General features: G+C 34.1%; 1 protein-coding gene across 1 annotated transcript in view; it reads left to right on the top strand.

The window, feature by feature from the left end:
- The first annotated feature begins 179 nt into the window (after positions 1 to 179).
- The window catches only part of LOC136036383 (uncharacterized), a 130,511-nt gene continuing 115,707 nt past the window's right edge, over positions 180 to 14,983 (top strand). The window contains exon 1 of the mRNA XM_065718565.1: positions 180 to 1,764. Coding sequence (XP_065574637.1) covers positions 270 to 644 — 375 coding nt within the window. The 5' untranslated portion in view covers positions 180 to 269 and the 3' untranslated portion in view covers positions 645 to 1,764. The remainder of the gene's footprint in view (positions 1,765 to 14,983) is intronic.

Raw genomic sequence — 14,983 nt, 5'->3', positions numbered from 1 at the left:
GAAAAGCACCTACGTTGGTACAGGCCTTTATTTTTTAAGTAAGGTACTTCCAATTAATATCAGCTGGTTTAGATTTCAAGGTCATGCAACTAATAGCACTTTACTTATAAGTCGTGGGAGCGGGCCTTGACTCCACAAACTCCGAAACCACTGGTTAAACCACAATTCTCGAGTCTGTAATTTTTGATAATATTCTTTAAATGAATAGCTGTTTTCTTTTGTAGGTGAAAATATTTTTTCAAAACCGGAGAAGTAAATACAAAAAGATCATGAAGGCAGCTCAACAGCAAGGAGGTGCTCCTGGCAACACTATTGCACATCTAAACCCTTCCAGTCCACAAATGAGTGACTCCAAGATGGAAGACTCTCCTAGTCCTGCTGGTAGTCAGCAGGGATACATGCATCCAGGTACCCCACATCATGCTCATCATCAGCCAGGCACCCCGGTAAATGAGCTGTCTCCACCACCTCCAGCGATGTCTAATAGTCCTCCATTGTCAATCACGCCATGGGATATCAAGCCCCATATAGGAGATGCTGGTGTGATACATCACCAGCAAGGGGTTGGATACTTACCCCCTCACCAATATTCATGGTATCCATCTGGAGCCACAGGGATAAATCATCAGGGATTGCTGATGTAGTGCAGCCATCTAGATAATGGTCGTGAACGCATAATTATAATGATAATATGCGTCTAAAATGTGCAATAAGTTACAGCATACTTTTCAGAAAAAAATGCGAAGTTTTAAGGCTGGTGGATTTAAAGAAAACAAAAACATCCGGCTCGTTTTTTGTTTTGTTTTTTGCGGCTCTGTGAAGGTTTTGTACAGGATAATTGAACTTTTTAATGCTTTCTCGTAAAGCTCGAACATTGTGATTTCGGATAATTTATAGAGTGTAAATAAATGTTTGTGCATAAGAGACTATTAACTTGTGAGTGAACGTTAAGAGAACGATTAAAATATGTTTTTTTTAGAAATAAGGTTCTTTTTCACAGGTCTGTTTTTTCATAATTAGAGTGTTGCCGGTCATACTCTGTCGGTCTGAATTTAAAAATTAAAACTTCTGCAACTAATTACATTTAACTGAATGGTGGCCAAAAGTCAAAAGAAAGTAATTCCAATAAAACAAATTTTTCCATGTTTATTTGACTTTATTTCGTCGTTTGGAAAACGAGGTTTAAAGACTGACCTTTTTTACTTCAATATGATGACAAAGTGAATTTAATGTAAAATTGCTGTTTGAGTAGTAGGAGAGAAAGGGAATATAAAGGAAACGGAGCGATTTTAGAGGAGAAATCTTTTGATGAATTCTGGAATTTGTTTTTGACCGTGTAGGAGGCAACCTATGATGGAAGAGCACCCTTAAAACGGCTAGATCAATGTTATGTTGGGATGATTGGTTTCAGAATGCCTCAAAATTAAATCTGTTAAGTAGTTAAGTATTAACTGCTCAAATGTGAAGAATTTTTGATATGGTAAAATAGGTACACAGTGGTGTCGTTTGGGGGGCAAGTTGGTTGGTCAGTTGCCCTCGAATAATATGAAAAAAAATATTATATAGCCCATGCCCCTTAACTCTCTGAATGTTAAGGGAGGATTTCCCCCCTTGCAATGAAGATGTGGGAGCTACGCCTCTGGTGGTACATGTTAAGGTGACACAAAGACATAGTTAATAATTGAAAAGAAGGAAGAAATTAGGAATATACGAGAAAGGAGGAGAGAAAGCAAGGAATGTATAGTACTACTGACAGGAGAAAAGGTAAGATTTAAAAAAAAGAAAGGCTATGTATAGTAAATATTCGTTTGCAAAACTATTAACCTTAGAGCTTTTAGTATTTAAATATAAGTCCTTAAATGCAATTTTGTGGAGTCTACTGATAGTGCCAAATCATGGCAATGCATGAATTCAGAGATTAAGTTAAAGATAAAATACTAAATTCAAAAACAAATAAAGAACAATGAAACATCGACTGGTTAAATAAATTTTGAATTTTAAAATCAGTAATTCTTCTGTTCAAAAGAGAGATGCTTTTAAATTTGAGCTGACAAATTAAGTAAGAAGAATAATTTATAAGCAATTAGTGATATTTGCATGTTCAAAGTAATTCTCGAGTAGGACTAAAACAGTAAAAAGTAAAAAAAAACCTAAGAAGAGTTAAAAAATATTTTTTACAAGGACAAAAATTTAACTGGGGATAAGATTTTGCCGTTTTTTTATTCGAAAATGCAATCAGGATTAAATTACCGCCTACGTGTTTTCGAAAAGAATAAAATTTGTAAATTCTACGTCTTTAGATTTTCTGGTTTTACCTTCCTTTAGAAAAATATTTTAGTCTATTTAATATGTTGAATTCAAAAATTTAATAAAACTGCTGTTGAAAAAAACAGTAATACAAAACTATGGGGGACTGAAAAAACTTAGCTTTGTTTTTGAATTCAGCACCTTAGCCTAAGTTAGGATATTTATTGAGAAAATGGTCAATTTTTTTTTTTAATCCAAATGTCCAAAGCTGCCTAATTATGCTGAGGAACCCAATAAAAAAAAAACATTTTTTTCTGCTTAAGAAATAAAATATGTAGTTTTAGTCAACTTCACTGAATTCGAAAAAACAGCTGGAATTTAAATCATCCACAGTTTTTACGCAATCATTTTTGGAAGTTTTTTTTTTTTTCATGCACTTAGCAACTACAATTCAATCAAAAAAGCTTTGAAAATCCCTACCAAGTATTATGGGTGCAAAGAAAAAGTTGGATTATAGTTTTGAATTTATAACCAACCTCATATGACAATTTTTCTAAGCAGTTGTAATGCGTTTTTGGAAAAAAATTACAATCAAATATCGCAAAAAATTATTGCACAGAAAATTTCGAATATAATTCGAATACAATTCGAAGCACTATTCGTCGAAGTCTAATTCGAAGATATTTCGAGTACAATTCAAAAGCACAAACGGACCGTCCTGAGTCGGAAACTGTGTTCTCAAGTGTTATTTATTGAAAACAATATACAATCTTGATCCATTTAAAAAGAAAGTTAATTGTACCGAGAATTCATAAAAAGAATAAAAAACGACTACAGAAATATGTAAGCGATGAAGAAACTCTTGCTATTTTTTGAATCATTGAATCATAAAATGCAGTTATCCTTAGAAAGCAGCTTTTTTGGTGAAACAAAATATGGATATTTTCTGAAAAATCAGAATTTGCTTTTTGGAAAAATATATCCAGGTCTGAATTTGCCAGAAGTGTGAAATATGAATAATTTTTGAGTGTTTCTCAAATTCATCATAAAATTTAGCTATTTTGTTTTGGTTTTAACGAAGAAGCTTACCAATCTATTCTGGCAGATTCCATGATGACAAAAATTCAGGAGCTTCCTCTCCTCTGTAAGATTACGTCGAAGCTGTATATGGGATTTCGTCCAGGCGTCAAAGAGCACAACTAGGAAAATATTTCCACTCCCCCAATTTTTGTTAGGATCTGATTTTACTTCGCAATAAGTTTTGCTAAGATCTAACAGCTTCTTATGGTAAGCAGCCAACCTAAAAAATATATGGGACCGACTCCACCCATACTGGTTTGATCCGGTACACAACTCAACAAGACAGAGCTACTAAGACAGATGCTGTTACTTTCCACAAAGTTTGGCTGAGATTCAAGTTTAGGTAGAACTTGCGAAGGAAATGATTTAAGGACCCATTCCCCCGTGAAATGGTAAAATGCGTACTGACACCCAAATGGCCCATTAAGGATATTTACAGTTACTTCTAACTGAATTTTGTTGAGATCCAATAACCCATTTTACTAAATGTCCAAGCATCTTTGCCCTTTTTCTTCTTCTTCGAATGTTGGAGGGTGCAATAATTCCTTAAAACCATTATTAGGATATTAGTTCATACTTTCCACCAAGTTCCATGAAAAGTTTATACCTCTTCTAGTAAATTGACTGATGATAGGAATTTAGGACCCCCCTCTCCCTACTGAATATTGGGTGTTAATTCCCAACAGGCGCAACTTGGGCACTTGTTTATTACTTCCCACCAAGTCTGCTGTAAACCCAGGAGCCTGTTCTTGCTGAAGTCGCAAGGACAAGAATCTAGGAACCCCTTCTCCGTAAAGTCGGAATGGGTGCGGAGTTCAAATTGTATAGGTAGGGCACTTGCTCTTATTTCAGACGAAGTTTGGCTGAAATCCAATGACTTCTTTCTATTATATGTATTTTTGACAAGAATATAGGATTCTCTACCCCACAAAGATTGTATCTGGTTTAGGTCTCCAAAAGATATTACTAGGACACTAGCTCTTCATTTCAACAAAGGACGGTCAAAATACGACCATATGTTTCGATGTGTGTCGTCATGACATGAATTTAAAGACCCATTCCCCACAGGGAATTCAATGTGTCCAGACACCCCAAGACCCTGTTAGGACCTTTTATTAATTTTCCATGAAGTCTGATAAAGACCCAATAACCAATTTTCCTAGATTTTATGATGAGAAAAATTTAGGACCTCCTTCCTTCCCCCATTGATAATTAGGCCAACTAGGACTTCCAATAGTGCAACTAGGACACCTACCATTACTTTTCAACCAGTTTAAACAAGATCTGATAATCGCTTGTGATAGCAAGAATGTAGGAGTCAATCTAAACTCCATAGAAATTGGCTCGGGTTCTGATCCTCAACAAACAATTTTAAGGTATAAACCTTTCCAGAGTAAAGTTCTAGTATACTAGAAGAGATTAGATTACACCATATTTGATCTCAGGGCTCCAAGAGACTATTCTTTTTTCTACACTAATTTGTAATTACATTCTAGTTTTTTTTTGTAGAGAGGAGAGGGGGGTATTACCACTTCAACCTTTGTTTAACTTTCCATGTCGAACCATATGTTATTAATTTTGACTCTTGGTCATTTAGAAATTACTAGGGAACAGTCCTTAACATTAGATTTGATTAATAAAAATCCTTAAGATCGGAAAACGACTGTCCTACACCAAAACAAACTAAGTACATATTCGACAAATAATGTTTATTTTATACCACGATTGGTTTATAAGAATTGTGAGCTTGCTGGTTACAAATATGGAGCTAATTTTATAATACCGGTGTCTGACTCAAAAGAAGTTGAATTCGTGCGTCTTTCACAAATGGAAGACATATTACACCTTGTTGAAAAGTAAATATAGCGAGGATTTCTAATCTGTGTAATTGTAAATCCCTGTGTAGGGACAGATTGGTTATTTGGGCCTGTGTCCCCTCCAACATCTTCCTTTCCACTCCCTGTTTCAAATGCATAGACATTTATAGACCTGCAAATGAATAGAAATGCAGCACTTCGGCCCCTGTCACCCTCCAAACCAATTTCGCATGTAGAGATAAGCTATACGGTATTCGACGCAAGATTTATCAATAATGACTAAAGAAATGACCCTAAATGCTTAAATTCTAATTATTAAAAATCAGCAAAACCAAAAGTAAAATTTCCCATACCGAAACAGACTATGTACATATTTCACAAACAGTGTTTGATTTCCATTGAAAGTAGCATTTAACGTTATTCAAGCTTGTTGATTACAACAGTGCCAGTAGTATTGCAATATAGATGTCTGAAATCACAGCCAGGGGTATCTACCAAGTGAGGTGGGGATGGGAGGTTGCACTACCCCCTCCACCACTCTTTGGCGTTTCGGTGAAATTTTTTCGAAGACAAGCAATCTGGCAGATTTCAGTGACTTAACATGTCTTTTTAATTCCTGTTGGTATCCGAATTCGGTAGATTCGGTTGTTCTTTCGCATCTGGTTCAACTTTACATGTTTATTTGGTTCTCATTCGGTTGCAGAATTCAATACATTCGGTAATTTCATTATATTCACTCCGTCCGTTTTTCAAATTTGGTCATTTAGCATGTTTATTTGGTTCCCGTTAGTAACCAAATTCAGTAGATTCGGTAACATTCACTGCGTCCGTTTTTCAAATTCGGTGATTTAGCATGGTTATTTGATTACCGTTAGTTACCAGCATCAGCAGACCCATAACCACAGTGCCAGAAGTAGACGATCGGTACTATAGATTCGGCCCTGTCCGCCTGAAGAATTAGCAAAACTTCTTTAGCTGTAAAAGCTCAAAAATACATTTTCGATTATTGGCAACTCGGAAACATTCTTAGTTGTAATTTTTGGTTCTAGAATTGACTAGGAAAGAATTGAATGGGAAATCAGAAAACCAACTAAGGAATTTAACAGAGAATTGCAGAGGAATAGATAAAATGACAGAGGATCACATGTCGGTGATTCATGGACTATTCAGGCGATGTTCTTGGATTATTAAAAATTATTAAAATTGGAGTTTGAATGTCCCAAATCGAAACATGCCAAGTATAAATTTCCTACATTGTGTTTGATTTCCAACAATATCAATATTTGAGGTTTTATTGGTATTTAATTACCGATTTGAAGCAAATATTGAAATTTAGAAGTACAAGCACTAAATCAAAACATTCTTAATATATATTTTACAAACTGCATTTAATTCCCACGGTAGATAGTAGTTGATGGTCCATGATATCGTTCATTACAAATCAGAGGCTAAAATAGCAATTTAGAACTCGAGAACAATTCTGCAACTACTCCTACCACGACGACTGCTTCAGGGTTTTTACTGTTAATTATTATTAACTGATGTTATGAGTAACTCATATTAATCGCAATTTTCATTTTATTTGAAATGATTCAACGATCAGGAAATAAAACTTCAGAGTTAATATCTCCCCCACCCTAGTTCAAGGGTTCTACTCATGTTCAGGGTGCATATAAATTTTTTATGGAAGAAGTGGTCATATAAACTTCGGAGGGGACTCAAATGATTAGAAATTGAAAGTTCTAATTCCCTTTTTAAGATTCATAAAGTTGTCCGATTGCAACTAGTCCCCCCCCCCGCAAACCCTCTTTTACCCAAATGAGTCTGATTGAATTTTGCATATAGCCATTTTGTTCACAATAGACCAAAGATCATATAATAAAGACTAAAGAGATAACACAGCCCACCAAAACCCGCTGTTTTTGTGAGAAAGGTTGTGGGGGGGGGCTATTTGCCGTCTGATCACTTTTGACTCTTAAAAAGGGCTCTAGAACTCTTGATTTCCAATCAAATGAGCCCCTTTTGAGGCTTAAAGGGCGACCCCTTCCTTATGAAGTGCGCCTGGGGAAAAAATAATAAATAATAAAACACGGGAGCCGTATAGCCTTTACTATCGGCAACGCTATAGCTTTCCCTCTGATATAGTATTGGTTATTAGGGAGTATACAAACGTTTTCAAGAGGGAATTTTCTGGTGGGGAGGGTGGGGGAGGGGTTTCCTGTGAGGATCTTTCTTTGGAAGAAATTTTTATGTGGGGAGAGAATTAGGGCAAAATTCAAACTTTAGCTTAGATGGCGAGGCATTGACAAGGGAGCGACCCCCCTTTTTTGCGTAATAATGTATGTTCGTTTTAAGTTTTAATGTTTCTTCTTACTTTCAGTTTAAAAAAACTTGTTTTTTTTTAATTTAATCTTCGTTTTAAGTCCATTCCCTTCAATTGTTCAGAAAATAATATTGGGCTACGAAAACTTCAAATTACCCAATCCATTTAATTTTGAGTAAACTCTGAAGAATATTCCAGCCTCTTGAGGGGTCTAAGGGCAAAATCAACCAACATTTTTTTTTTGGGGGGGGAGTTTGATTTTTTGTCCCAGTTCTTACAGAATAGCTCCTGAAACATAAGGGCCGTTTTAATAGAATAAGAAACTTATAAAACTTTAGAACTAAGGTACTAAGAAACTTCAGCGTGAAGAACGAGATGTAGAAGAGGGGGCATCACCCCTCATATACGAAATATTTCTGTTCATTTTAAATTTTAATGTTACTCCTCACTTCAAGTTGAAAAAAAACTTCTTTTTTGTTTTACTTAATCAAACAGTTCGTGGTAACGAACTGTAGTAAGGAGCGACCCGGCTCAATAGTAAACGAAACTCTAAAAAACTGGATTTTGATACTAAAAGATACATCAAAAGAATTGGATTTTCATGTTGACTTTAAATATATAAGTTTAATCAAATTTAGTCTTTGTCATCAAAAGTTACGAGTCTGAGAATATTTGCCACATTTTGAAAAATAGGGGAAAACATCCCCTAAAAGTCATATGATCTTAACAAAAATCCCACCATCGCATTCAGTGTATCAGAAAAACCTGTTGCAAAAATTTCAAGCTCCTATATAAAAAAATATAGAACTTCGTATTTTTTGCCAGAAGACCGATCACGGGTGCGTGTTTATTTGTTATTTTGTTTTTTTTTTGTTTTTTTCCTAGGGGTCATCGTATCGACCAATTGGTCCTAGAATGTCTCAAGAGGGCTCATGCTAAAGGAAATCAAAAGTTCTAGTGCCCTTTTTAAGTGACCAAAAAATTAGAGGGTATGTAGGTCCCCTCCCACGCTCATTTTTCCCAAAGTCAACGGATCAAAATTTTGAGATTGCCATGCTGTTCAACATAATCGAAAACCATAATAACTATGTTTTTGGGGGTGACTTATTCCCCTATAGTCCCTGGGGGAGGGGCTGCAAGTTATAAATTTTGACAAGTGTTTACATACGGTAAAGGTTATTGGGAAGTGTACAGACGTTTTTTTATGTCAGGGGTATTTTTATGGTGTGGGGGGGTGTAGAGGGGATGGGGCTATGTGGGAAGATCTTTCCCTGGAGGAATATGCCATGGGGGGGAGAGAAATTCAATGAAGGGGGTGCAGGATTTTCTAACATTACTATAAAAAAAAACAATGAAAAAATAAACATGAAAAAGATTTTTTCAACTGAAAGTAAGGAGCAGCATTAAAGCTTAAAACAAACAGAGATTATTGCGCATATAAGGGGTTCTTCTCCTCCTAAATAAGAGGGGGTCATTCTCCTATTTATTCTAATTCAGGGGTAATTCTCAAAGAATTGGGACAAAACTTAAGTTTTAGTGTAAAGAGCGAGGTATTAACGAGGGGACAAACCCCCTCATTTACATAATAAAAATATAAGAATATAGAAGTTTGTTACATAAGTTAGTTCTTAAAGTTACGTATATTTTTTACTAATAAAAATGTTCGTTAAAAATTAAAAGTTCTAGTTGCATTTTTAAGTAACCAAAAAATTGGAGGGCAACTAGGCCTCCTTCCCCACCTCTTATTCCTCAAAATCGTCTGATCAAAACTAAGAGAGAGCCATTTAGACAAAAAAAAGAATTAATATGCAAATTTCATTTAATTATTTATGTGCAGTGAGCCAAAATCAAACATGCATTAATTCAAAAACGTTCAGAAATTAAATAAAAAAAAAGTTTTTTTAACTGAAAGTAAGGAGCGACATAAAAACTTAAAACGAACAGAAATTACTCTGTGTATGAAAGGGGATGTTCCATTCTCAACGCCCTGCTCTTTACGCTAATTTTTTACTGTTTAATAAAGTAGAATTGAGAGGAAGAGTCAAATTTTAGCGTAAAGAGCAGGGCGTTGAGAAGGGAACATCCCCTTTCCTACACGGAGTAATTTCTGTTCGTTTTAAGTTTTAATGTCGCTCCTTACTTTCAGTTAAACAAAACTAGTTTTTTTATTTAATTCACACTATAGCGATGAACAAACAAAGCAACCATATACAAAACATATTTAAAGAGGTTATAAAGCAATTAAAGTGAAAATATTAATCATTAAACAATTCTTATCTGTTTTTTGTTATATTGTTGCAGAGGGTCTTGGGAGCTCTTTGGTCTCTTCCTTTTGGTTTCTTCTGTTGTTTTTTTTCTTGTTTTTCATTTTTCCCCTTTTATTATCCATAATAATCACGTATCATTTATAAAATACATGTACGTTTCATTTTTGTTAAACAGTTAAATATTTAGAAAGGCTCGGTTAAAGAGCCGTGTCCTAATAGGTGATTAGCTCAGTGGTGTCAATTTCAGGAGGGGGAAAAGGAGCGGCGCCCAATAGTTTTCCCCCTCCAGATTTTGAAAAACTATTTTTGTGGATATTTTTATTGACTACAGCCCTTTTTCGGTGTTTTCATTGAACAATATGAGAAAATGACAAATTAGCTACCCCTAGTTATTGAAAATTACTTCCACCCAAATTTTCGTGAATTGACGCAATTGGATAAGGCTGAGCCGATAGTTACCGTCTTCCAATACCCTATATATTCAATTCCAACCTGACGTATTGTTTATTAATTCTGTTGATCAATCAAAGCATCTTTTGCATCATTAACTCTGTTCTGTTATTAGTAAATAGTTTGAAAAAATTTACTTCCATATTTAACAACAAAGTGTGATATGGGGGATCAACAGTTGGGTTTTCGAAGTGGTTTAGGGTTTCAAAATGCACAAGCAATAATTCTAGAGATATTGGATCACCACCATAAGATTGAAAAACAATTATTTGTGTGCGGAGTTGATATTTCAAAAGCGTTTGATAGTACGTTGCATAGCCACGCTTTGTTGTCACTGTTGCGTAGTGTGGTGAACCCATTTATAGGCCAGTGTTTAGCCCCCTTATATGTAATAACGCAACTAGATCAGCCACACGGTTCATACCCCCATATGTGATTAAAAGTATCGACATTAGCCACTTATCGTATGCTGATGATATTTTGTTGTTCATGGAGAATTTAATATCAATGCAGAATGCAATTAATATATTACACTCACATCTACGAGAGATAGGATTAGAGATTGAACCATCTAAAACTGAATTCCTAGTGGCGAATAGTAAAAGTGATATCCAGCATCATTCAATTAGGGTGGGATCACTTAATATTATTAATAAAGATTCCATTAATTACCTTGGATTGCCTTTTGGTCCGTCAATTAAAGCTACGCGAGAGTTGGTGTTATCATCTGTGTTGGAAAAACTTAGGAAAACATATGGCCTGCTAGTCAGGGTGACAGGTCGTTTTGATAAACGAACACTTGCTATAATTTATAATTCAATGTTTGCACCTCATGTATTTTTCATTGTTCCATTTCTGAAGTTTTTGAGTAAAAGTGATAAAAAGCGTATCCGCGTTTACTTTTTCTGTTTTTGTAAATATTTTCTTGGAATTCCGCTATGGTTCAAAAATAGTTATATTATACGAAAATTCGGAATATTTGATATTACTGTTAAAATGGATCAACAATACGACCGATTTCTTAGACGGTCTAGAAAAAATAGAAAAAATTTTCCCCTTAATTGTCTCATTTAGTGGAAAAACAGTTTTGTTGTTGTTTCTGTAATAAAATAGATATTTATGCGCTATGTTTATGGGTGCTATTTTATGAGTTATGTTTTTGAGTTATGTTATTACTTATAGGTCATGTTTTGTGAGTGATTTTTTGAGTTATGTGCAAAAAAAAGCTAAGATCTACCGATTTTCATTAGAAGTGTAATTTCTATGTTTTTCAGTTTTCTTTTCATACTCCTCTGTGTACATCCTTTGTATGTAAAGAGGGCATAAATAAATTATTATTATTATTATTATTATTATTATTATTATTATTATTAAGCGTTACAGTAATATTTAACATACGTTAGTCAATTTAATAAAAATACAAAACTTGCTTTTTCCCTATTAAATTCCAGAAGTGTACAAAGGATTTTGATATTTGTTTTTTGTTTTATTTTTTATGCATGGAATCTTCATGTGAAGATTTCTAAGAAACTGGGGAAGAAGAATATATATATTAATATATTAACAATGTCACAAGAAGGAATCCCTTTCGGTGGAATAAGATTTTTAGTGGGATACAGCTTGAAAATACTTGTAACTTACATGTTATGGGAAATGCATGACCTTATAAGAAGCACAAAACAAGTTTTTTTTCACTGAAACTAAGGAGTGACATTAAAACTAAAAACAAAAAGAAAATATTTCCTACATGAAAGGGGCTGTCCCCTCCTTAACGCCTCGCTCTTCATCGTAAATTTTGAAAATGTCACAACTCTACTTTGTAAAACAATAACGAAAACTTTAGAGTAAAGAGAGAGGCGTTGAGTAGAGGACAGGCCCTTTCATAGAGGGAATGATTTCTTGTCATTTTAAGTTTTAATGTCGCTTCTTACCTTCAGAAAAAAACTATTTTCTTTATGTAATACCAAGAAGAAACAGTTTTACATAGGCAGTAACTCTTCGTTTCAGCTTTATTTTTTCGAATATTTGTTTTTCATATAAATTAAATATGTCTTGTAGTTATTTATCTTATGTAATTATCAACTGAAAAACAATTTACATACATTAATAACACTGATTGATATTTAATTACTCTTTTGCAGTTTTAATATTAAGATAACATACACGGTACAAATCTAAAAGAAATTTTACATCACAGTCAATATAGCCTGGGTGTTTTTATGCAATGTATAATTTTGTCCAAAGATTAATTAAACAATTTTTGAAATGCTGATATATCTGAGGATCGCAAATGCGAATCGGATGTCCAGCATACTAATACTGTGTTCGAATACTCTGCGCGTTTTACCTCTATATTAAATGAAAAACTTTTTTTTTTAAATTGAAAGTAAGGAACGACATTAAAATTTAAAACGAAAAGAAATTACTCCGTATATGAAATGGGCAGTTCCCTTCTCAACGCCCCGCTCTTTACATTATATGACTTTTAGGGGGTGTTTCCCCTTATTTTCCAAAATAAGGCAAATTTTCTCAGGCTCGTAACTTTTGATGACAAAAATTAAATTTGATGAAAATTATATATTTAAAATCAAATGAAAATCCAATTCTTTATATGTATCTTTTAGTATCTAAATTCCGTTTTTTAGAGTTTCGTTTACTATTGAGCCGGGTCGCTCTTTACTCGTTACCACGAACTGTCTGAAACATCCGAAGTACGGAGCCGTAATAAACCCGCGAGCGTGAAACAATTGTGGACACTTTTGTGTCCAGATACGTGTAAAAAAATATATTTTAATATAGATAAGAAAATGTTAAACATTTCAGATTGATGAGGGCGTTATATAACGAAAACATTAAAATGAAAATAAGTCTTAATGTTGCAGCATGAACCAGGGTGTAGCCTATGTCTTCCCATTCTAGTAGGACAAATATTGACTTCCAATCATAGGTCCTTATGCTAGTTTAAATCTTACAAATAGGGAGCACTTGAATTTTAGGATCTTGGCAAAGAATACTGGCTTAAGATACGTATACCGGTCAATTTCTATAGATTTTGCAATTCTCAATTTTAACTCAATTTCTTTAATTCAAGTTCTCAATTTCCAATTCGCAATTTTGAAATTAAGTCTTATTATCATGATTCACTTTTTGATTCAAATATTATCAGGTAAAACGGATTACATTTTGCGAATTAAGCATTTCCATACTTAGCTTTATATTTAAATTTTATTCATATAAAGTATATTTCCTTTTTTTTTATCCGTTCTTTTTCATTTTGTTTGTGTTGTAGTTTACAGATGAAATATTGAAATACTCATTTTGTGAGGTAATTGCTAAATATATTCATTCATGCTGACGGCCTTCAACAGCTTTGTGGAAATGTTTCGTTCAGAGGCACCAATTGGGAAGGGTGGCATTTCCTCCCCATATTCTGAAAAATTTCTTTGTTTGGTAATTTAATTGAAAAATAGAAAACAGAAATTCGCCCCTCTATTTTTTTAAAAATACCTTGATTGCGTCTTCAAAAAAAAAACAAATGAAACTGCCTTTTTTGTGTCTTCGTTCCAGAAAATTAAAAAAAAGTCTTCCCCCTCTTCTTGTCTACATGTACGTCAAATGTTGCCCCTGATTTTGTCAAACTTCGATGATGGTTTCTGGTCGGAACCCTATATTTTTGAGTTTTCATCCTCTGAATCAAAAACAAAGTACATCTCGCATCGTTTTTTAAAATACTCTTGATCAAAAATCATTTGCCGTATCTCACATAATATTGTTTCGACAGTGAATGTTAAGGGGTGAAACCGCTGCGGAATTACAAAAAAAAAATTCTAAAAACCAGTTCAAAATACCCTGTGCTATTGACGTATTTGACTAAAAGTTTTAAATGGGACTTCTTACGAAAAAATCAATGCTTAAATACATAGAAAAAAACACAGAAAAACCACACAGGCCGTGAAGAGTGGATACTATTGAAGTCTATATGTCTTCAATACATTACCTATTATACTTCCCATACAAATACTGTATGTAAACAATGCGCAAACTTTATAGCTTACAACCCTTTCCTCAGAACCTTTCAGGGGTCATGTCACCCCCCCCCATGCATAGTTGTTGAATCTTTCAACTATGTTAAAAAATGGCTATTTAAAAATTTTGACCAGATGACTTTGAGGAAAAAGGGAATTGAGAGGGAGACTAGTGGTTCTCCAATCTTTTTAGTCACTTAAGAAGAACACAGAAATTCTAAGTTACGTTTAACTGTCCCTCCCCCGATCTCCTAGAGGCATTGGTTCGATATGACCGTCCCTAAGAAAAAATTAACAGCAAAGCAACAAATAATCACGCATTCGTGATTTTTCTTTCAGGGAAAAATACAAAATTCTACATTTTTGCAAATGGGAGCTTGTAACCTTTAAAGTAGGGTTCTCTGATGTGCTGAATCTGACGGTGCAATTTTCATTAAGATTCCTTGACATTTGGGGGTATTTTTTAAAAATATTGGGCCCCTTTTTTCAAAAATTTCGCAAATATTCTCATAGCTTTTGATGGATTATATTAAACTTAAGTAACATTATATCTTTGGCATCAAACAATTTCTGGTAACTAACTGTAAGTAAGGAGCGATCATGCTTAGTCATAACCTAAACTCTAAAATACGGGATTTTAATACCAGTAGATAGCCTACATTAAAAGAACCAACTTTTACTCTGAATTTAATATATAAATCTCATCAAGTTTAGTCTAACCCATCAAAAGTTAGGAGCTTGAGAAAATTTGCCTTATTTTTGAAAAAAGGAGAA

This window comes from Artemia franciscana, chromosome 15 (assembly GCF_032884065.1).
Source record: "Artemia franciscana chromosome 15, ASM3288406v1, whole genome shotgun sequence".
NCBI classification, from domain to species: Eukaryota; Metazoa; Arthropoda; class Branchiopoda; order Anostraca; family Artemiidae; genus Artemia; species Artemia franciscana.
Note: the sequence above shows the minus strand (reverse complement) of the source record. Positions and strands in the feature narration are given on the sequence as shown.